The 22,774-nt window shown below is 38.3% G+C and overlaps 1 protein-coding gene across 11 annotated transcripts in view; it reads left to right on the forward strand.

Moving 5' to 3' along the window:
• The window catches only part of LOC125771674 (collagen alpha-1(XVIII) chain), a 215,646-nt gene that overhangs the window by 48,000 nt on the left and 144,872 nt on the right, over nucleotides 1–22,774 (forward strand). For all 11 annotated transcript variants that reach the window (XM_049442549.1, XM_049442554.1, XM_049442551.1 and 8 more), the window contains 2 exons: nucleotides 10,754–10,845; nucleotides 12,310–12,851. In XM_049442549.1, the coding sequence (XP_049298506.1) occupies nucleotides 10,754–10,845; nucleotides 12,310–12,851 (634 nt within the window). The remainder of the gene's footprint in view (nucleotides 1–10,753; nucleotides 10,846–12,309; nucleotides 12,852–22,774) is intronic.

Genomic DNA, 22,774 nt, shown 5'->3' on the forward strand with positions numbered 1-22,774 from the left:
ATGTTTGGCAAAACCGGCCCCAAAAGCCGGTATTGATTTTTCGTACGAGAAAAGATTTAGCTGGAATCCATTTTTCACACCCAATACACATACATTTAATTGTGGACTTAAAGCGTGTATCATGAAGGGTATTTTTTGTTTTGCTGGCAGCACGCCCTAATCTAGCCGATGTTACCACTTATGTCATTTCGAACAGGATCAGTGGCACTGTGGTTTGATTCAGAACAAAACAAGGAATCCAAAATTGCGGGGGAAAAATAAAAACGTTTTGCAACACACTTTAGACAGTGTACTTTTTCTGCCGACTACTGTACCAATTAGTGTTCGCCACGCATTCGATGTTCAAACTTTGGAAGAAAAAAAAAGAAATGAAAACTTCTACCAAATACAAAAAAACTTTAAAAAAATACACACAACATGAACATTTCCCACACAGTTTTTAGAGGGCACAAGCACGCCGCGAAAGCATACCTAACGACCTTTTTCATGGGCCACCAAAAATTTCAGTCAGTACTCTACCTCAGCATAAACAAGCAGGTGCAGCGCACCGCTACAGGGGCACAGGTACGCCCGGAAAGAAAAATCAATAAATATTCAATTATTCAAACGAAACGTTTCGGTCTGGGTAGCCGCTTGAAACCTGCCGTGAAACAAATTGCCAGAACATGGCGCAAATAAATGGTTGCAATAAAACGGTAAAATAAGATACCAAAAGAACCCCTTTTTGGCGGATGGTGCATCTCGTGCCCGTGGGGAGGAGGGGGGCGGGTGAGTGGATAACGGTGGATAACAACAATAACAAAGCATAGAAATAACAAAATAAAAATGGGACACAATCGACAAAAAAGTGAACAAACCTCGATGAGATTAACCGCGTGGTGTTGTTCTGGTTGAATTTACTCATGTACCTCTACAGAGCCATTCCCATGCACGGAAGGCACGTTTTTATATTAGCTTTTTTAACGACTTCCCTTCTCGATGTGCTGCAAAACAAACGTGCAACGAAACGTTCTAAGGGGAACCAACGCAAACGCAGGGTTTTATGTTGTATTGTTGCTCCACCACCGTGATGCATTTTGTAAACCTTCCCCGCCATTTTTGCCGCATGATTTGTGTGCGATCACTTCGCAACCACGTTAAAACCAGACTCCCGGTCGGGTCGAGTTTTTCAGCCCAAAGAGTTGGTAAAGGGTGTTGGAAAGCGTATGCGATAAAATGTACCAACCTGCAGCCAGCATTGAAGGGGGATAGCTTTATTAGCATTAGTTTGCGTTTGGTCAAGCGCAAGATAAAACGGACCACCGTGCGAGCAAGCTTTCGGGAATGCGAGTTTAGTGGTGGTAAAAGGAATCTAATCAACCGAGCTGATGGTGCTAATCGGATGGTTTTACGAACGTATTTTTGCTTTTCTATGTTTTTGTTTACTGATTTGAAGCATTCGGGAACGATTGGTGCTGTTTTCCGGAAGCATCGAATTGCTGTAACACACTAAGTGGCTTTGATGTGGCGCTTAAATCCAATTACTGGTACCATGGTGGATGGTTAGGTATGGTGGTTGGCAACAAGTTGGAGTTGGAGCGCATGTTGTTTCCCCTACTTAATACCTGTTGAATAGGCGCAACTAGAACAGGGAAACGGTACTAATCATCTACTAATCAGTTCGACAAAAAATACAAACATTGTCAGAGTTGAAATTACAACAACAAATTGAGGAAAAAATCACTTTAACGCCATTTTAACTAGAATTTGTTAAATTCTTCTAACACCAATAACTTATAGGTTAAAATATGTATTTAGATTAACTGTTGTATGCGGTTTTGCATACATCGTAGCCTCTTTGTGTACCGCTTTTACTCGTTCCTGACACTTTGTGACAGCAATCGTTGTATCTGCTTGGTTATTTTTCGTTATGCCTTCAACTTCTTCAACTGCCACGGCTGCGATAGAACGCAGCACGTGTTCGTTTCTTTTACGTATGTCCTTTATCTTCTTGAATATAATACATTTTGAAATGTTCTAATTTTATGCACGTTATTTATTTATTTATTTATCTATAATTAATTATTACGGCTTCGGCCGTTTTATGCACGTTACCTTTTTATAATTTTAAAAAAACCTAATATTTCCAAAAAACAGAACTGTCAGGTTTCATTAATGTCAATTTATTCTTGATATAATAAATGACCTCCTATATGCTAGAGCACAGGGTTGGTCATACTGATTTACTCGCTTATCAAGCGCTACAATCATTCCGCGAATTTTTATTGCTGCAAGAGTTTCGTGAAACACTCACAGTCGAGATCCTTTGTATTCAACATTCAGAATATTCTGGAAAATGCATTAACGTCATCACATTGGACATTTGGACGATATATTCATAATTATAATAACAAGACCAGTCCACCGGAGTCTTGGCTGGTGTTGTCCGACAGCAAGTTCATCGTACAACACAAAAAGTTCGTCAAGGTAGCAGCTTCTGCATATGAATTTTTAAAAACTTATTACAGCGTTAAAAAACGTGTGAAACTGGCCCTAATTTCCACCATATCGGTGAAGATGAAACAGAACACAAGTGGTCCCCGAGACACATGGTACATCTTATACGCGGATTTTAATCCACCAAAATTACCTAAAAAGCTTGATACTTTATGAACAGAGACGGAAGTTGAATCTATAACTGTCAATTTGAAACGAAATTATAACGGGACTCAAAAATATGAAATTACAGACGCGGAAACTCGAGAAATGTGAATTTTTAGAAATCTCCACGTTCCGGTATAATAGAGTTACTTGAGAACTATCTCTACTTTTGGTTTAACCTAACATTAAACTCCAAATTTAACAATATTCTAAGAATGTGTTCACAAGCTTTGGCAAAGTGTTGTAGTCTTGTAACAACTGTGTCATTTCATCTACAGTTAGTTAATGTACAAAACTATCGATTATTCACCGCAGTTCACAAGGAAACTCTAACAAGGAACTTCTTGTTCTTGAGGAAAAAAATAATCAGCAGAGTTGATCTTTCATTAGTCCGGAACTGAAATAGGTAAAAATTTGCTTGGTAATTTCATCTTTTTAGAAAAAGAACATATAGTCAAATAAAGATGTGAAAATTAATTTCTTTTCGTTACAAGCGTTCATGCATATTCCGATTTAACGAATAACACGAAATTCCCCGTACTCGTCGATTTGGAAGATGAAACAATCCCAATCTCATCAGCATGCACCCTGTCGATGAGTGATGGCTATTAGTATTTTAGTAACCGCTTCTGTAAATAAAACAAAATCATACAATGAATGCGCTTTGAAGTATGATTCAACTAACCGGACAGAGATGAAGACAAACATAAGCTCAACCCCCATTCGATTAGCTTCCCCAGCCAAACAAAACGGAATGCAAATGAGAGTTCTCCCGCGCACCATTTTTTACTTCCAGCGCTACAACCCTATGCAAATGGAAAAATAGCAAAACCAACAAAAAGGCATATTTCCTATTTACATTACTTCCCCTTGCAGTTGGGGAAATCCGCGCAATGACTTCCACCATATCGCATCAACGTCATGCGTACACATCGCAAGAAAAACATGAGCAACAAGCAAAGAAAATTAGCAACTGAATCATGCGGAAACGATTGTTTGATGTCTTGCAATTTTGTGGCGGAATGTTCGCCATCACAGTGTGTAAAGTGGCCAAAAACAAAACATTCCCCTAAAATTAACAACGTTTGTGTGCCACCCATTTCTTTGGGTTCTCTGGGCAGAAGGCGAGTTGAAGAATGGTAGGGATTGGGGGAAAACTTCCACCGAAGAGGAAAACCCATCAAGGGATCGAGTTCCGATTTCCGCGGAAAATTCATCAGTGCAAAAAATCGTCTGATGTTACACGGACAACCGCTAGCAACCGATCGTCCAGCTAGTTTGTTATTGAAGTCGATGATGTTTCGGTGAAATGTTTCACGTTTGATTGGATGCATTTAGACATGCATCTGTTCAGTGAATGTTTCTGAGAAGTGAGATCAAAAATTGTTTCCGTTCGTTGGTCGGTTCTATTTGGCAGTTACTAGCAAGCACCATTTTTTTAACGTGGCATGTAAAATGAAATAAAATATTTCGTTATTAATATTACCGCTTGAAGTACGTAATATGGGTGCAGTTCTAGGAATTAATTGATGACAATTGTGTTGATAGATAGTCCATGTTCCGTGGCACCCATACGAAGTCAGTCATTCATGAATGGGCTAATTTAAGTCACAGATAGTTTACTTTCAATCATGATACTCCAAAAACGATAACAGATGTAGAGCTAAAAATGTTATCATTTTTTAGCAAATAATGTTTGGCTGTTATATTTAATATTATTAACTCAGTAAGGCTTAGGTACTAAACCAGGAAAAAAGAAATAAGAGAGTAGAATAAATTGTATAAATAAAAATATTTCCATGTCTCTTTATATCACACCTAATAACTGTACAGTGAATGACGCATCTTTTCTCCACATCTTAAAATACTTGAAATTTTGTGGAGCTAATGTAAACATTTGTGCCCGCAACAGTGTTTGACTCCGTTTCACGCGTTGGAACCCGGAGTTTGATGGAATACTAGAGAATCAGTTTACATAAACTGTGCAAATGTTCTATACGTATCTCTTATGCACCTCTTACAAACTTTGATCCAGTAGGGTCAATTTTTCAAGGGAATGGAAGGTCTTGAATGAATTAAACTTAAAAAAAGAACATTAAGTGAAATTGAAAAAAAAAAACGCGAAGAATAAACATTTTAAATGCGTTGGTATCACAAGTCGTAACATGCTTGCTCAGTGTGGCGGCCAGGTTGACGCGAATGAGTTGACGCGTAGAAGTACAATATATAATGAATCCTGCATTTATGTACTTCAAAGCGTACTTTTAAAATTAGATACATAATATGGTTTCCGAACAACAATATTATTGAGCAACTTAGGTATTCCACTTGTACTTAATTTTTTTCAAACGAATTATTCGGACTAAAATCTCATTCATCTACGTTAGCTACTTACAAGAAATTCACGATTCAATTGAACTCTTCATTTATCAATTTTCCTGCAACGCACAATCGAGTGATATTTCTCCATTAAACATGCTTTTTATGTTTCTCAGTTACATCAGTTACAGTGTTTTTACAATATTCTTCACCACCAACATCATCAATATTATGACATGTAGAAATTTAACCTCGCAGTAAACAACGTCAACGATCACTATGCCATTTGTTGTCCCAAATATAATGAACATAAAAACAGTACACAGGAATTGAAATTAAACGAAAATATCTCCCAAAAGTCGTATTATCAGCCGACGCAAGTCAACGCTGTTGTACAGAGTTAATACAAATAAATAATGAACCGACTTTGTTGGATAAGCGGAAGATTCATGGAAAACAGCGGAAAAGTAAGCTTGCTCATCTTTCGCTTCCGGGGAAACACACAAAAAAAAAACCCTAGATCAAACATCAAAAAACATTTCACAAGGGGAAAACTGAAACCACAGCGTAATGGAGACCTTGTTTTGCGTTTCGGATAATATTTTTCCATTCTTGCATCATATGCTTGCGTTCTATGATTTTTTTTATACGTTCCTCCGATCTTGTGGGATTGATTTGTATGATCACAAACATTCCACTTCGCTTAACTTCTTGGCGAATGCCTAGAGACGAACGCTCATCTGTCTGCCTGCACTTTTCGTTTCCGTTTTGTTTGCTTTTTGAATTTTGTGTCCGCAATTTGTCGTCCTGTGAACGCTTCATTGACCATCAAACGGTATGGGGACGAGATCGCCAATCGAGCCGGATGATGAATGAATGGTAAACTTATCTGCCAGAAGGACACGGAAGAAAGCGAAATTTCCGACTACTTGTTGCCGGGGGAGGAAAAAGTTAAAAGTGGAGGAAACTTGATTTCTTCACTTTCTACGGGCAATGAACGTGAAATGGAATAGATTTGATTTTTGAAAAAGAAAAGCATTGAAGATTTCTTGTTTTGTTTGTAGCATTTTATTCGTACAACTTTAAAAATGTTTTTTCAATTCAAAGGAAAATATTTTTTTTAGTACGGTGAGAAGCAAAAATACTTAAAGGCAATTTCATTCAAAAAACAGGCCAAGTAAGCAACAAGTGGCTCATAATACATTTTCCTTCGAGAAGCAAACCTCGCAGGGAAGTTTCTCAAAGGCAGGGATGAATAAACAACGCCTTGCAGGAACAGAAGAACAAGTTTTTTAATTGTTTTTGCAGTTTATGTATGGAAAATCAATAAAGCGATAAAGGTTTTCTTTGTTTTTTTTCATTAAGATTTTTTTATTCATTTTATGAAATATATTTCAAATTAAATTTTAAATCTTTTCTTAACCCAAAATGTTGCAGCTATAAATGACTTCATCAAGTTGAAATTTGAATTCAAGCTGCTTAATTTTTATTACTTCTATTATTCAAAGCTTAATTCCGGAGAGAGAACTTAGTTTATTTTGTTTTAGAGTTACAGGAAAGATGTCATTTCTTAAAAGGATTCTAATTATGCAATTTGGGTGGGATTTAGTTCGTACATTTTTTAAAAACAAAACTAGACAACAATATTTTTAAAATATAAATCAACCAATTCTGGTTCAACCTCGATCTCTCATGAAATTGCTTACCACTGCATTTCAAGCAGAAAAAAAACCTTCCTACTTCCTTCACTTCAATTAAATGGCAACAACAATGGCACAATAAGTAATTAATCCCATCCATTCCAAAGTACTGCTCCGACCGTGGTACTGCCATTGAAACAGCAGCAGCATAAAACAAAACGGCTAAATAAATTGTTGCTTAGGCGAAGCGGCGCTTATCGTCACGCGGATGCTAATGGTAAAACCAATGGCCAATCTAGTGGGTGAATTCTGTGGTTCCCTTAGCCCACTAAAGACACACTTAGCGTACCCGGCGGCCATAGCGAACGAGACTTCACCCGAGTGCTTCGAAATGGAGTAGTAACATCTGCAACGGATCGAATCCACAACACGCCTTCTTGTATTGCCCGTATATCCGGCAAGGGTAGATCTGATCTTACGCGTCTGGCAATAGTTTCATTATTAATTATGGCAGCCAACAATCCCGGGATGGTCGGTGGAAAGCCGGACGCAAAATCCGGCACTTTTGACGGAGATTGCGAAGGTCATAAATTTTAAGCAACTGTGGCTTCTCGCACACAGAGCGAATCTTTCGCGGCTCGAAAAATGGTTCCGGAGCAATGGGGGAAAAAAGCAAACCAAGTGGCATTGCTTGGTGACGAATGCGTTTGATGGTTTTGCTGATCTTTGTTTAGATTTTTGGAGGTGGAAGGTGGAATGTGTTTTGAGTTTTCCAATGAACCACGACGGCTTGGGTGAGCAGGGGATAATTTTTCGCGCAAAATGTTTACCGTCTGTTACTGTTGTGTCTAAAAGGAAAGGCAACATCTAAGGCGCTTTGCTTTGTGTAGCAAATAAACATGGCAGCATTAAATTAAATTGGTGTGAAATTAAAATAAATTGGCATGTGCTTTAATCTGGGTTGGAGTCTAAAATATTCACCGACAGTAAAACGCACATAAATAAAAAGAATATCTTTTATTATGCTTTGCTCGCCATTCAATAGAATGAATGTTTTGACATAATTTTGCTTTGATAACAAAGGAGGGAAATTCAGTGACAAAATATGAATAATGATATTTACATTCTTGTCTGCTGACGGCTTTTTCTTTCATACCCAAAACCAAGATAGACATATCAAACCTAATGTTTACTATCTGTTAGAAAAAAAACTATTTTTTTCGCATAAATTAATCTTAAAAAAATTAGAAATATCTAAGAATAATTTTGAGAAATATTTACCAATGTAAAGATTGTAATTTATAAAGAAGGCATTTTAATGTTTCATACTAATTGTATGGCACTAGGACTGCAACTAAACCACTGCCGTTTACATTAATTTTATTTTTATTTAGAAATTCGAACCAAGCATAATCCTATCTAGCATTTTTTCTTTATGTGTTATTCTTTGTTTAAAGTTCTTTCCGCCGTTTTTAAGCAACCTAACTAACATAAATAGCCAAAGAATTTAGAAGCAAAATAAATAATTTCCCGCATATGTTGATTAAATGGGGAAAATTTAACTAAATTGATCAATAGAAAATATGACAAATGTCTCAAAACAGTATACTAAAACTTGGTTTGTGATGTTTTGGATTCATTAAAAATCGAACGGGATTCTTTGTGCGATTAGCCAGCAAAAATTGAAAAGGTTTCATCGAATATTTCATCAATCAAACATTTTCAAAATATTATACTACATTTATACGTAAATAAATACTAAGATAATTTTTCCAATCAATTTTTTAAAATTCTCTCATACTTTTATGCTGATTGCGACATAAATTACATCTTTAATATAAGACAAAACAAATTTACATAATTGTTCTTTTTATCAGTCGGCATTAAACACATAAACGCCTCATTTCCGCAAAATTCACTTTGTCGGTGTGAAATCTTCCACAATTAGATATCATTTTTATCCAACACACCAACACACCCCCACACACACGCGCACATCGTCAATAAAATTATCCTACGCTTTTCCTTCTGGTACGGCGTGTGCCTCGTTGATGGATGGTAGGAAAATTGCAGTTGGCAACATTTTAAACGATGCCATTTGCTGTTCAACAGAAAAAATAAAACGCCACATCCATTCCGGTGCTTTAATGATAATATTTTGACAACGGTTGTATTTTTTATTACATCTATCTGTGACTGGCTTCATTTGCCGTGGTTGTTTGCTTTTGCTAGGAATAGCGAAAGCGCACACGTTTGCATTTGCAAACATTCGGCAAACCCACGTAAGGACAGCACACACACACACAGTAACGGACAGCCTTGCATTCTAAGCACTCACTCATCTCGACGCTGACGACGATTCGTGACGAACAGTGGCAGTGGAAAATTTATGAACGGGTAAAGCAACCCCGGCGACACAATATTTTTCCTTTGCCATGGATGGAAAATTTCATCAGCTGTCAGCGGTGAAGGTTGCATGATTGATCAGTTTTTACGATCCTCCGGTCTCCAGCTCGTCAAAAGCCTACCAGGCCCTAAATGCTGTTTCAGGCTGTCGGCATATAAGTTTAAAATTGGACACACCTGTGTAACTGCTTGCGGCAGACTTTGGATCTGATTCATTTTTTGTAGGCTAGATTGTTGCCCTCTCGCTCTTTACCTTTATCTCACCTCTCTAGCTGTATTTTCGGGTGGAATGATGGATCATAAAACCATATGCCAAAATCCCCGTATGAAGGGAAGGTTTTTTTAGAAGCTTTTTTTATTTTATTACAATAACTCAAACTCTTCTCATCTCATTTCGTAACACTCTTTGCTTTTCCTTCCGGGGCACATACTGGCTTACCGAGACCGACGTATGCAAATCTCGGCGCGAAAAAGAAACACTTTAACCCCCCCGGGACCTCGTTTATTTTCATTTGTCACCGATACATGCATTGCCACCATTCGTAAGTTGGTGGATTTTTGGCCAATTTATAGGCCTCGGTTTTCGTTGCTTTACGCTATACCCCGGTCGTTGACAGTACCGATTCATTTCGGTATAAGTATTAAAATAAGTTACACGACGAATGAGACTTTTTTTTATTGGTTTTATTGCACACTGTTGAGTACCACGTGTGTGAGTCAAGCTGACACACACGTGGAAGTAAAAGAAATATACAGAGAAAGTTTTTTTCTGCGTTTGGAAGACGCATTTTGATGCATGGTGATTGAATATATTAGCGAAGTGTTTTGATAAAAGTTGGTTCAAAAAAAGAAAATTGAAAAAGGGCTAAATTAAGGATTGGGAAACAAATCAATCTATGCAGGGTTCTTCTACACGCGATTAACGCGACTTACAGAAAAGGTATTTAAACATCGTAAAATAACAAAATACAAAACGAAACACAAAATACATAAAAACAAATTAGAAAAGGTTAAAACATGAGACATATAAAATAATGTGTCAAAGAAAATAAAAAAATAATCAAAGTCCAACAAGGAAACAAAGGAGTTAAATCATGTTGAAAAAAATTACACATTAAACAAACTTAAATAAAAACAAAATAGTAAATCAATTACTTTAGGGGCGGCCCGGTGGTGCATGTGAAAAACGGCGCCCGTCCACACGGCAGGGACCGGGTTCAAATCCCATCCGGACCGTCTCCCCGTAGCATGGACTGACTATCCTGCTACGTGGTAAAATAAGTCTTGATACGGCCAGGCCGTTCTAACCGAGCAAAAAAAAAAAAAAAATCAATTACTTCGTTTGATTTGTTCATTAATAATTTTAACTGATTTCGACTGACAACGTACGCAAGGTTAACCCTGCATTTGAAGACAACTCTTAATGAGTTGGGAAAGAGACCTTTCCGGAGAAGCGTGACCAAATCGAGCAATAAATTGCAACTAAATGATGCGCCATGTAATGAACCGCACGATGATTCGATGTCAACCGTACGCTTCAAACTGTCCAATCTTTAAAGCACATGATTATGGGCCCGAACACCACCTTTATGGTCCGAACTTTATCCCGCAACCATATATTACTCCATCATCGTCATCTACACACCACACCTGATTTAAATTCATATCTAATTTTGGACCTAACACACATACGAAACCTCGCTCATCTGTTTCTCTTCTTTCTCTCAACCTCTCTTCCCTTTTCGCAGGTGGCTTTACGGAACGGTCGTGACGTTGATTTGCATCGCACACAGAGTGACCTCATCGGAGCTGAACATATTTGGCGGCCAGGGCATCAGAGGTAAGTTGTGACGATGCTGATGCTGCTACTACTTCCTAATGGTGGCTTATCGTAATTTCGATCGGAATCGCCCGTCCGCATACGATGTGGTGGAACCCATTGAACAGAAGAAACCTATCTGTATCTTTACACCCTGCGGGTCAGCGAATGGTGATACATAAACCAGACTTAACGTGGGTACCGTGGATACGCTTGGCGTATAGTGAACTACCAAGCTTTCAAACATGATTGCAAATTTCTTCCAACTCTCGACCCGGGACGGGAAAGCTTTTTCGAGCTTCTGCCATTCCGGAGTGAATCGATAATTTCATTCGGCTTAAGATTTTCATCGTACGATTAGGTACGGTGGGCAAGTTTTTGGAATAACTTATGCTGAAACCTTGAGCTTGCTAACGCGTCACTAGGGCAAAGAGTTGTATTATTATTATATTTTAATGACGTCATCGTTTGACATGAACGTCAGATTTGTGAAAAAAAGTGTTTCAGGACTAAAAATCTAACGAATCACTGTGTAGAAGAAGGTTCGAAAATCGATCAAATATATAAAAAGATGCGTAATGAGCGATGATCAATTTAAGCATTAAATCTATTGTTTTACTTTCTTTAACGTCTAGTGTTTGATCAATAAATCATTGAGAAAAAACTAAATTTGTGAAATATTATGAAACCTCCTTATAAACCTAGTTTAGTAAATTGGTTCGTTTTAATACTAAATTTTTAACTCTACAACTACCTATACCTATACCTATAAGCGTTTTTTTATTAGTGGTTACTGTATTGCTGTACTTCACACGTTGAAGTTTTTTTACTTAATTATTATCATAATGAGTTGATGGGCTAGTCAAAGTTTACTTTTCGGTTTCCAAATATTGTTTCGGAATTAATAAAAACATTCGAAGAACTGAGTTGAATTTTAATGTTTCTTTTTTAGTTCAAACTATAGAACAGTAATGTAAAAGTGGTGCATCAGTTAGTTTAACATTGTTTAACAAAAATTAATGAAATTTAATTGTAATGAATCGAGTAAACTTGAATCGAATTTGAATGAATTTAATCGAGTAATGAACATTAATCGTTGCAGTCCGTAAGGAGTACAATAGTTCTAGTGCTATATTTAATTTTCTTCAATATTTCAAACATCTCTACGCTCTTTTGTATTTCGGTTATTTATTTAGATTATAACTGAGCTGAAAAAATTGGTTTCAAACACAATTAAAAACAAAATTGTTGATATTTATTTAATGTTCCATTAACCCTTTTCAAACAATACTCAACATCGTCAAAAACGCTTCACGAAATTAATGTTGAATAACTGTATATACCCCTACGGTATATACAATCCGCACTACACGCTACACATCTGCATGCAACTTGCACGCAACGGATAATTTTCATCGTTCCGGCGCTCTAAATAACGACTCGCTAAAACATCAACACCGTTCTTTTCGGTGACTCCTTTTGCAGATGCACTCGCCGAACGCGATCTGATGGGAGCGATCCAGATACCGCTGCAGAACGGTGTCAAGTTCGTCGATGGACTGGACGGGTTTCCGGCGTTTGGCGTTACCAGCGAAGCTGACCTGAAGTCACCGTTCAAGCTCATCCTTTCGGATCACCTGCAGGATTTTGCCATCATCGCAACCGTCAGACCGCAGTCCAGCTCCGGTGGTTGGGTGTTCTCTGTCGTCAACTCGCTCGACACCGTTGTCCAGTTGGGTTTGCTGCTCGAACCGACCGCTACCGGTGACCAATGGAACGCGACGCTATACTACACCGATGCGAAAAAGGAACGCAACAGCCAACCGCTAGCATCGTTCCAGGTGCCGTACGGAAAGAGTTGGATGAAGATGATTTTTAAAGTGCTACCGGATCAGGTGGTGTTCTATTACAACTGTTTGGAGGCGGGCATCGTGCCGGTGAAGAAGGAACCACGTAAGTTAGTGTTTGATAGCGCCTCGACGGTGTACATTGGCCAAGCCGGGCCTATACTGAAGCAGAAATTTGAGGTAAGTGCAGTTTTTTGGTTTTGTTCGTTGTACAAATGGCTCTTAAATCTGGTGAGAATCATTCCACGCTTTGCTGAATCGATAAGAGATCGACCAACGATATCTGCGCATCAACTGCCCGTCAACTGGATGATCCTGTGATATTAATTCACGCCCGAGTAAGAATTGAACTTGTACTTGGATCGAAAAAACAACGATAAGTGTATTCCTGTTTTAACTGAACCATTAAGAGCAAATTATAACAGCTGTTTTAAACTGATGTGGAAAATAGAAGAAGAAAACGTATTTTACAGTACGTTTCAAAAAAGTTGCTACACTCAGCTAGCGTACATCGTGTATCTTTGTGAACAATACTGGCGGATCGATAAATATTATTTTCTTTTCTCCATCAAATTAATTTTATATTAAAAAAATATATACTTACCTATCAATTAATGGAATTTTGGAACATGTTGAATCTTAGACCCTAATGTGCAGAAAATCTATTTTTACAAAGAGTATTATTAAATACATGTTTTTGTTTATTTATATTCACATTTTGTCGAAAAAACGCATAATTTTCTTGCAAAAAAAGATAACAGAGGTATAAGCTCAGTAGCTTATGTAGAGACAGCAATCGACGCACATGAATATCTCTCTGTTCTTGGCTTAACGGCCTCTGCATTGCATGTCAGACATTCTTCTCATGTTGTTTGGTAGAGTATAAGGATAGTTTAAAAACAGTGGAAACTTACAAAGACCCTCTTCTTAACATGCAAATGGCACTAGATCAAGCTCTCGCAGTATTGGCCGTTTGCAGAAGTATTTTAAATGGGCTACGGTAGAGTATGCCAATCCATTATGTCAACCGTTCTGGCAAGCACATCAACGCCATCACTTCATCTCAGTTTGGGCTGCGGACGACTTAAAAGGACTATACGGGCTGGGTCGTCTGGTACCATTCCAATGACATGACCAGTCCACCGGAGCCTGTCGAGTCTAATTCACTGTACAATAGTGAATCTTACAACTCATAACGCTCAACATTAGAGCGGCTCCTCCATTGTCCTCAAAAAAAAGAGAATCTGACTCGTATAACATATACAGAATTCCTGATTGTGTCGTCTTTACAAAATTGCCTCATTAAGTTCTTATTTTCACTTACAAGAAGTACTTGAAAATACTTTGTCGGTAGTTTTAAGCTGTTTTTACCAGCTGGTTACATTGCTTTTTTTCCAATTTATAAATTTCAATTTATAATTCGTTTAATTTATAAGTTTCCTAAAAGTTTTATTGAAGTAACTAGCATTTTTTTAAATAAATACATATTTATTAAGGGAACGGCCCGGTGGTGCATATGAAAAACGGCGCCCGTCCACACGGCAGGGACCGGGTTCAAATCCCATCCGGACCGTCCCCCCGTAGCCATGGACTGACTATCCTGCTACGTGGTAAAATAAGTCTTGATACGGCCAGGCCGTTATAACCGAACAAAAAAAAACATATTTATTAAGAATGAACCTTAATCTCATTACGACATTGCCCAATAATTATCTTAGTACATCTTTTAACAGCTAAACGATAACATTTTTTTGGAGATAATAGTAAATCAAAAATTCAATTGTCACACACTTTCTTAGCCACACAGTACTGTAAAATCTTCCGCAAACCCCTTACAACCTCTATTGGAGTCTCAATTGCCACCAGTCAGTGATTTGTTTTGTGCAAAATTTCGAAAAGTTGTTCTGCTGATGTTTGCAAATGTTTTACCAGATTTTCCTACCTCTCTCACGGCTCCGAAATTCACACTTTTTGTACATCCAACCAATAACCAAAACAAAAAAGCACTACAAACAGTGTCACACCAACCGGCAATGTGTATTAAAATTTCATTCACCAAACATTCAACGATAAGGACTATCCGAAATGGAATGAAGCGGATGCAATATGGATCTTTTCTTTTTTTATCGCTCACCTGGTAAACTTTAACAACCACGACACAGGAAAGGATGATGGGATATGGGGACAGTTTTCTGAATGTGGCCTAGTTTTTTTTCCTTTCTTCTTTTTAGTTGCAAAATTCAAACACTTCACACTGTTTTATTCGTATCTGTAACTCGCGTAAGGTTCTGGTTATCGGTGTGCAGGAATAGCACACTCTCTCACTACTGCACACAAATCAGGTACAAAAGGTGTGTATTTCAATGACTTCCCTTTTGGGAAGTACCTACGGAATGCGGTGCAATTGGTGGGAAAGGACAGCAATCCCGATCTGGGAAAGTGCTAAAAACGAGGAATTTATATTCATTATCTTAGGCCCTTACGCGAGCCACTAGAACACCCTTGAACCATTGCGCTTCATGTGCTCTACTGGAAGGTTTTTGTTTTTTTTATAAAAAATCTTTTATTCGGAATCGTTTCCTGATTGAAATTCTTGTTTTTTCCTCCCTTTTCTCCTACAATTTAAAAACGATTTTTTTTACTCGTGCAGTCATGCTAAACCTGAAATGGTTGTAGAAAATCTCAACAAGAATTCAATGTAAAAATCGATCGACACTCTCATTCAACGGTACGTCTCTATGTCATTTTAAAAAGTCATACCATCCACGCCATTGACCACCTCAACCGACCCGTAACCTTACGCCCGTTACTTCAATTCTTTAAATTGTCGATGCTAGTGTATCTATGAGTGGCCGTTCAGTAACGAATTTTCACATTTTCTCAATTAAATATCCCCCGGGCAGGCAATTATGCTTTTGTGTTTACTTCCAACCCATTTCAAGCAGCAAATCCTTAAAGGGATCATGAGTTTGGTTCGTACATTGTTGGGAATCGTTGCGTTAATTTTTATTTCACCGAGCTTGATCATTGCCCGCGGAACTGTTGTATTCAAATGCTGCAATAAAATGTTCAATATTCATTGGTTGCTTCATTTGTTCAATATTCATCATCCCGCTGGGGATGATTGTGTACAAAGTGATTGTGGGAGCGAATGTATCGAATTAACCCGCAAATTAATAAACTGGTACGTAGGGGCAGTGGTGAATCAAGCTACCTTGGATGCCCTAAAGGGGAAAGTCAAAAGGAAGCAATACAAAACTGTTGACCGACAAGGGGGGAGGGTAATTTACTTGAACTTTGAGTCAAACTTTTTTTAGTCTTACGTGAAATACACGACATTTTGCATCACCGCTTAATGTTATAAACTCACGTCCGGCAGAAACTATCCCATGAATTGATTTTAATAAAGAAATTAATTCCGATATGTCTGAATGAATTTACTTACCAGGTAAATGATAGCAGGATACTTTACTTTCATGAATCACTGGAATGCATTTACTTTTTAAAACAAAACTGCTTATTCGCGGGCCATTTGCTTTTACACACTGGCTTTTTCTTTTTTTCACATGCGCACTTCAATGCGCTGAGACACATTTAAAACACCACACTCGCCTGCAATGGCCACATTTTGGCGAGCACATCGTGAAATACACGAATTCACGCAATAACCAATAAGCTAATTGAGAATAGACAAAGGATAGAAGCCGCTTTACACAACATGTACCGAAAGTTTTTTTTTATTAATTCCAAATTTTATGAACGAACATCTGTTACAGGTTAAGATAAAACAAGCACCACACGTTTATGAAATGGTTTTATGACAAAACTTGTTGGCAAAATGCACTGCACAAGACCTATGCAAATAATTTGCAAGCTTAGTACACGCATAGTACACACACAATGATAACTTTAACGTTATAGTAAGAACGTAACCGCGCACTTTGCCTGCGCAGGTAAGTGTAATGAGATGGAACAAATCCTGTCGCTTAACCACGATCAACGCGATACCCTTAGATCCAAAACTGGTTTGCTGTCTTTTGTCACTAACACTTACTAACAAGTATCATGAGAGCATACGCTGACACAAACCCAAACCGACGCTGGCGACAATTTGTACATGTGCAAACAAATATTTTAATTTTTTAACATCACATCAACACACGAATTGTTGTACTAAACATTCTTTATATGAAACACGATCCTCGAGGAAACGAGCGCCAAAAAACCATTGCAAAATTGTCTATGTTGTAATATCTTTTTTCATAAATCTAACGTATCGTTGTCCGATCGCGACTGATCACGATTTCTCCTTACCTCATGATCATTATCTCATCTGCTTGGCTATCACACCAACACAACTATAAGTGACGAAGCGGCCTCCCGATCTTATCTTTCGCATCTTATTATTTCACACACACTTCACTACTCCTTCAGAGACGAATGATGCTCTTTTCCTTGCAATAAAAAACAAATCAGCAACAACTACAATCTCTTCGCTTCTCTCGATCAAATCAGTTCTTACATTTATGGCATAGAACCATTAATCTACCAACATTCATACACATTTCCGTTCTTCGAAACCCCCTGGCTGGTGGGCCCCCCTACTTCGCCTAGCGTTAGATTCGGCACTGCGTCGGGGTAGCTTTTCATGAAATCCTTTTAAACTGCCATTTTAATGGGTTGTCTGTGCTATTGTTTAATAATTGTGAAAATTTTATTTTCATCTGTTTGTTGGTCTTCCCTACTCCTTCAATTGATCAATTGATCAACTCGATGATCTAAGGAATATTGAAACATATTTGTCTCAATATTTAGATAGTTCACCTATTTCTGTAGAGCCAATACTTTTAAACTTTCATCAGTATAAATATTTTTCTCGTAATAGAAAAAGAAAATAAATTAAGCAGAAGTATACAAACAAACTTAAATGTATAAAAATGAATTAAATTCCCATTCCAAATTCACACTTGCAATTGGTGTACCAATAAAATAACCAAAAGAAAGGATTCAAAAACTAACACAATTGATGCAAACAACCACAGAAACTTCCTCAAGGACCTAATAGGGTTCACAATCACCGGATACAGCGTCTCATTACCATGCGCTGTTCCGGGTTAGATATCGTATCCGCTCTACTGGCAGATCATCCATTTCCAACAATACCCACGAAGGAAGTGATTAGAACCATCCGCCCATACTTGCGTACAGGTGACAAATGCCAGTGACACACCGATATTCCGCTTGAGTGCGTTCCTTTACCCGGTGCCACTTTCATCCTGTCGCCTGGGAGTACCACTCAGCAATACAAACAACTGTGTGTTTCTGTGTGCCTGGGTACGTACCGCTCAAGTGCTTTCCCGATCCAGGTTCCTTCCCATTGCCAGATGCAATCGGTTATTTGCGTAAACTTATCCATAAGCAGCGGAGGTCTCTATCACTCATTCGCTACAGCCTTTCTCTTTCTTCCATTCGGTGATCGCAGCTCAATTCAACAATCCCAATATCCCAAACCGCGAACACCAGATGGCGATGTTCTGACTCAGCTCTATCCCAAAGGGAGTTGGGCATTGTAATGGGCCAACCATCAGGGCTAGAGTCGTTGTACGGAACGAGACAGAAACGTTCTAGAAGTTGCCGCACGTTTGATTGAACCTCATATCCATATGATGTGACCCATATTATGGAAATCCATACAGATTGCGTTGTGTGTGATCGAGGTTTATTTGTGTCCATCACGACCACTTCCGTCGCAGTGCAGGAAGCTGTGGTTAAATTTTCTTTTACTTTGTTCGCTCAATCAAAAGGGTAAATGAATCCATTCCATCCACCTTTGGAAATGAAAAAAAAAACGGCAAAACATATCCACCCACAAATTGGCTCATGCGATCCATCCCAATCTCATCAACAACCATCAACAGCATGAAATCGTTGAGAATTATTTCTAGTGCATGGTAACGGACGAAATTCCAACCCAAGATGGTGCCGGTCTTATGTGTTGTCCGGTTCAAAAGGTTTCACCATCTAGTACGGTTTCATTAGCCAAGATGACCACGCAATCCTTACCGCACACTACAGCTACTTGAGCATATTAGCAAAAAGGCAACATAAATGTTCTATTTTGGGGCAATTTTTATGACCTTTTCTCGCTCACTCCCTTCGCTTTTACCCATCCATGGACAGATAATGGAGCTCTCTGGTCAAATGGTCTAAAATCATTTCTGCCTGTATTGTGCCATTTCTATTTGCAATCTAGAAAGAAAAAAATACAAAAATGTACAAAGTGGATGTAGAATGGTGCAAACGCCTCTTCAGATAAAGATGTCTGCGTTGTCTAATGGGGACTCCCTTTTAAAAACTTATTGCTATAGTGACCTCCAAAAATGAGGTTAATTTCATTGGAGCTTAGACATTAGATGGATAAGATTGTGGACTGAAAGACTGAAATAGTTTCTAAGGTAATGAATATGGTTGCTAAATACTACCTTTTCAACTGTTTCAAACCTAGATGAAGTTCTTCATAGGTGACATTCCTATCCTTATCGTGCTACGCCATACAATGCTTCAACTTCAGTGAAATAAGATTAACAAGTAGAAATGGAGAACAATTGCTTTGGTACGTAAATAACACTGGAAAGCCGCTCTAATGTCATGGTATGTGGGAATAAATTATCTCCAATTAAGACTCTCAGACATCATTAACGGGAACTTTGTGAGAATTTAAATGCAGCTGGCTGGAGCAGTCCTTGTGGCCTTACCGTATTGCTACAGTTTCTATAACATACGTCAGCTACTCACTAGCAATGCTTCACCATTGAAGTGCGTAACACCAGGAATGCTTTTGAAAACTTTAGCACATTTACACAGGCTTGCGTTTGAAATGTGTCCACTAAGGTTTTTATAGCCTCAATCCTTTCTATGTGATTCCGTAACGAGGCATTCCAACAATTAAACTTATTATGCTTTCAGCAACGACAACAACCTACGCCACTATTTACATGCAATTCCTTTCTAGAAGATTTTGTAGAGCCACATGCAACTAGTCTCAGCAACTACCTACTGGCAATCATCTTACTGCTTCGAGCAGATACTCTTATGGCATGATGTATTCTTTAAGCTTCCCCAAGCTGCAATAATGCCCCAATCAACCTCATCGATAATGGTTCAAAGAACCGAACGTGTGAGCACGTTGTAGAAAAGCAGCTTTACAACGACAACAGGAAAAAAACGAATTGTGACACTGATTGTTTGGCAAGATGGAAGAAACACGAGATAGTACACGATAAAGGTGAGGTCAGATAAAAATTACCTATGCATGACCCTTGCATGTAACAGAAAACCGATTTTCCGCATGCTACTCACATACACTACATATCACTGTACCTGTACCTCCCACCCATTTGATTGCACTACACTATCTCTAGCTCTCTGGCAAAGTGGACCGAGACTTCCAATTTGCCAATTTTCTCAAACATTCTGACAACAAAAACGAAACCCGTAACTTCCACCGCTCACAAATCAGCTCACCATCTTCTTAGATAAACGATGACAAACATCTGCTCGAGTTGTTAGCATTACCCAACCTCCGAGAAATCGAAATCGTAGAAGACTTTCGAAGACCCGGTATGTCTCGACGGCTACCTACTCGGTTCGAAGAAGTTGCTATTTTGCATAATTCATTTTTCACCTCATTATGCACTGCATTCTCATGCCGGATAGGCAAGGTGGGTGGACATTGGGCTTGGATGAAAGGTTTTGTTTTTTCTTGTTGCGCTTGTAGTGGAACATGAATCCTTGGTAAGCAAACATTTTTGCATTGTTGTTGTGTGCCTGTAGGAATTTTGTTCGAAGATGCTTTTGCAGGTGTATCAGTGAATTGAATTTTCCACACATTTCGTAAAACTTGACTTAGGTGTAGGTTTAAGTTGAAGGGTTAATCTCTTAGCTTACGATTACTACTTTCTGCTCGTTTGTTAAAACTAGTTTTTCTTGGGACGAAAACATTGGACTAACAATTGGAGATCGCTAATCATCATTCATGCCAAAGAAACAATCATGATGTCGCATGGTACAGTTTAGGTATTGCCAACCAATTCTCACAACAATTACCAAAATTAAGTTTAAAAGAAAAATAATGCTTATTTTGTATTTGAAGTACTATTTAGTAATTCGTAATATTGGAAAAACGATTTTTTTTTATTTTTGTCTCCTCATTCAAAGAGTTATAAAATACCATCAGTTTGCAAGTTTTATTGTAAAATTTATTTATTTTTATAGATTTTTTAACAATCGGGTAGTGTTTAATCAAAAATTTATTTCAATTTCTTGATATTAATAGTCCCATAAAAATAAAAATATCTTTAACCAGATTCCATGCAAATGACATGAATAGCATGAATTTCAAATCATGTTTTACGTTTTTCATCGAAAAAACGCTGAACAAAATTCCCAAATAATAACATAAAATTAAAATCAAACAATTGAATCTTTGGAATTCTTCTAAAAATTTGCTTCTTTATTCGGAAAACTCTCCAGGGTGTTAATGATCCAAATGTGATTAAATATGTATATTTTTTTTTTATTTGAACAACACATGACAAATTCGAATAAAAAAATCAGTTGAGCAAATTGGGTTTTTAAACCGCAAATTTAACTTAACTACGAAAGTCAATCTCCCTGTTGTTTCTGGTATGCAGCCTTTGAGAGTTTATTTCCTTTTCAATCTGCTCGATTTCTTTCTGTAAATTTTATTTGATCCTTTTTTTTATTAAATTTACCTATAAGCTTTAAGTGTCCTGACATTTTCTCTATTCTAAAGGTTTCTCCATACTAAATGAAACTATTCGCAAAATTTTCTTAGAAAATTGTCCCTCACCAAACCTTCACCAAAGCATCAAAGGAAAGTTTTGCTTAAGCTTAGCCTATGAATACTTCCCGTTCAGCCTTCCCGCGGAGTGTATCATCGCTCAAACATTCTCATTATCAGCACCATCATTGCACCGTCGAGCCGATGCAGAGTCCGCTTGCATTAAATGTGTGTGGGTGCATTTTCATGCCAACCAAAAACGTCAGCGTATAAAGCGATACAGAAATTTCCAAAACCAAAAAGAAATGGTTCACTTTTTCGCTACCGAACGAAAACATCACTTTGTCGCGTGCAAAGTCCAAGCCGAAGCAAGCAACCGTGGGCGGAATAGCGCGTGGATTTAGCGAAACGTCGTCCGCTACGGTATTTGATGAGTATGTGTGCCATTTTATCGGGACAAATTTTCCTCTTCATTAGCTCGTTTCGTCCTTCGGACTTTAGTTTTTTGCTCATCTGGTAGTATTGGTTTCGATATGCTAGTTCTCCATTCCGTAAGGAATGCAAGGACATTTCATTCCATTCTGCAACAGATACGTTAGAACGTCCAGCTTTGGGTTGGAAATGGCTGGAGAAGATTGGTGGCGAAGAGGACAAACTTCTAAGAACGTAGCAAAATAAAATGATTTATGATTTATGACGAGCAACGGAACCGTCCCGCATCGTTACGGCATCACTTGAGTAACCCCGTGATCCGGACCGACGGCTGCGTTGCGGCCAACCGCAAAAAGCTCTTCAGAACCACAGGGTACGTAGAGGGATAAATCATCATTCGCGCCGTGCATATTCTGAACCCCGTACCTGTGTCCGTCCGTATTTATTTTGTGTCAACTTTTGCTTCCCCAGTTCTCGCTTTGCTTGCTTTTGCATTCATGGCACGGCAGCAATGCAGAAGGAGACTTGTATGCCGGTAACCGTAAGAACGGCACGGTTGATACGGTCTGTTCTCGTGGAAGGAATTTGGATTATTCATTAGACTAAAGGCAAACTAAGTGAGTGCAATTTAGTAGCCAATTTGTAGCCGTCTTCTTGTTACCGTGAGGGCAAAACTCGGGATGCTGATGATTAACTTCGGGTGTACTGCAGGAGCTAGGAAGGTGACATTGTCCCCACTGTAGCTGATCGATGAACAAAGGTTAGATTGATGGATTTTCTGGCTACTTCCTGCGGACAAAAGAGAAATACCCCTGTCTGTACTGTCTGCCGTTTATGGTTTCAAAATGAGCAGCACTTAAACGGGAGC

This window comes from Anopheles funestus, chromosome 3RL (assembly GCF_943734845.2).
Source record: "Anopheles funestus chromosome 3RL, idAnoFuneDA-416_04, whole genome shotgun sequence".
Taxonomy (NCBI): domain Eukaryota; kingdom Metazoa; phylum Arthropoda; class Insecta; order Diptera; family Culicidae; genus Anopheles; species Anopheles funestus.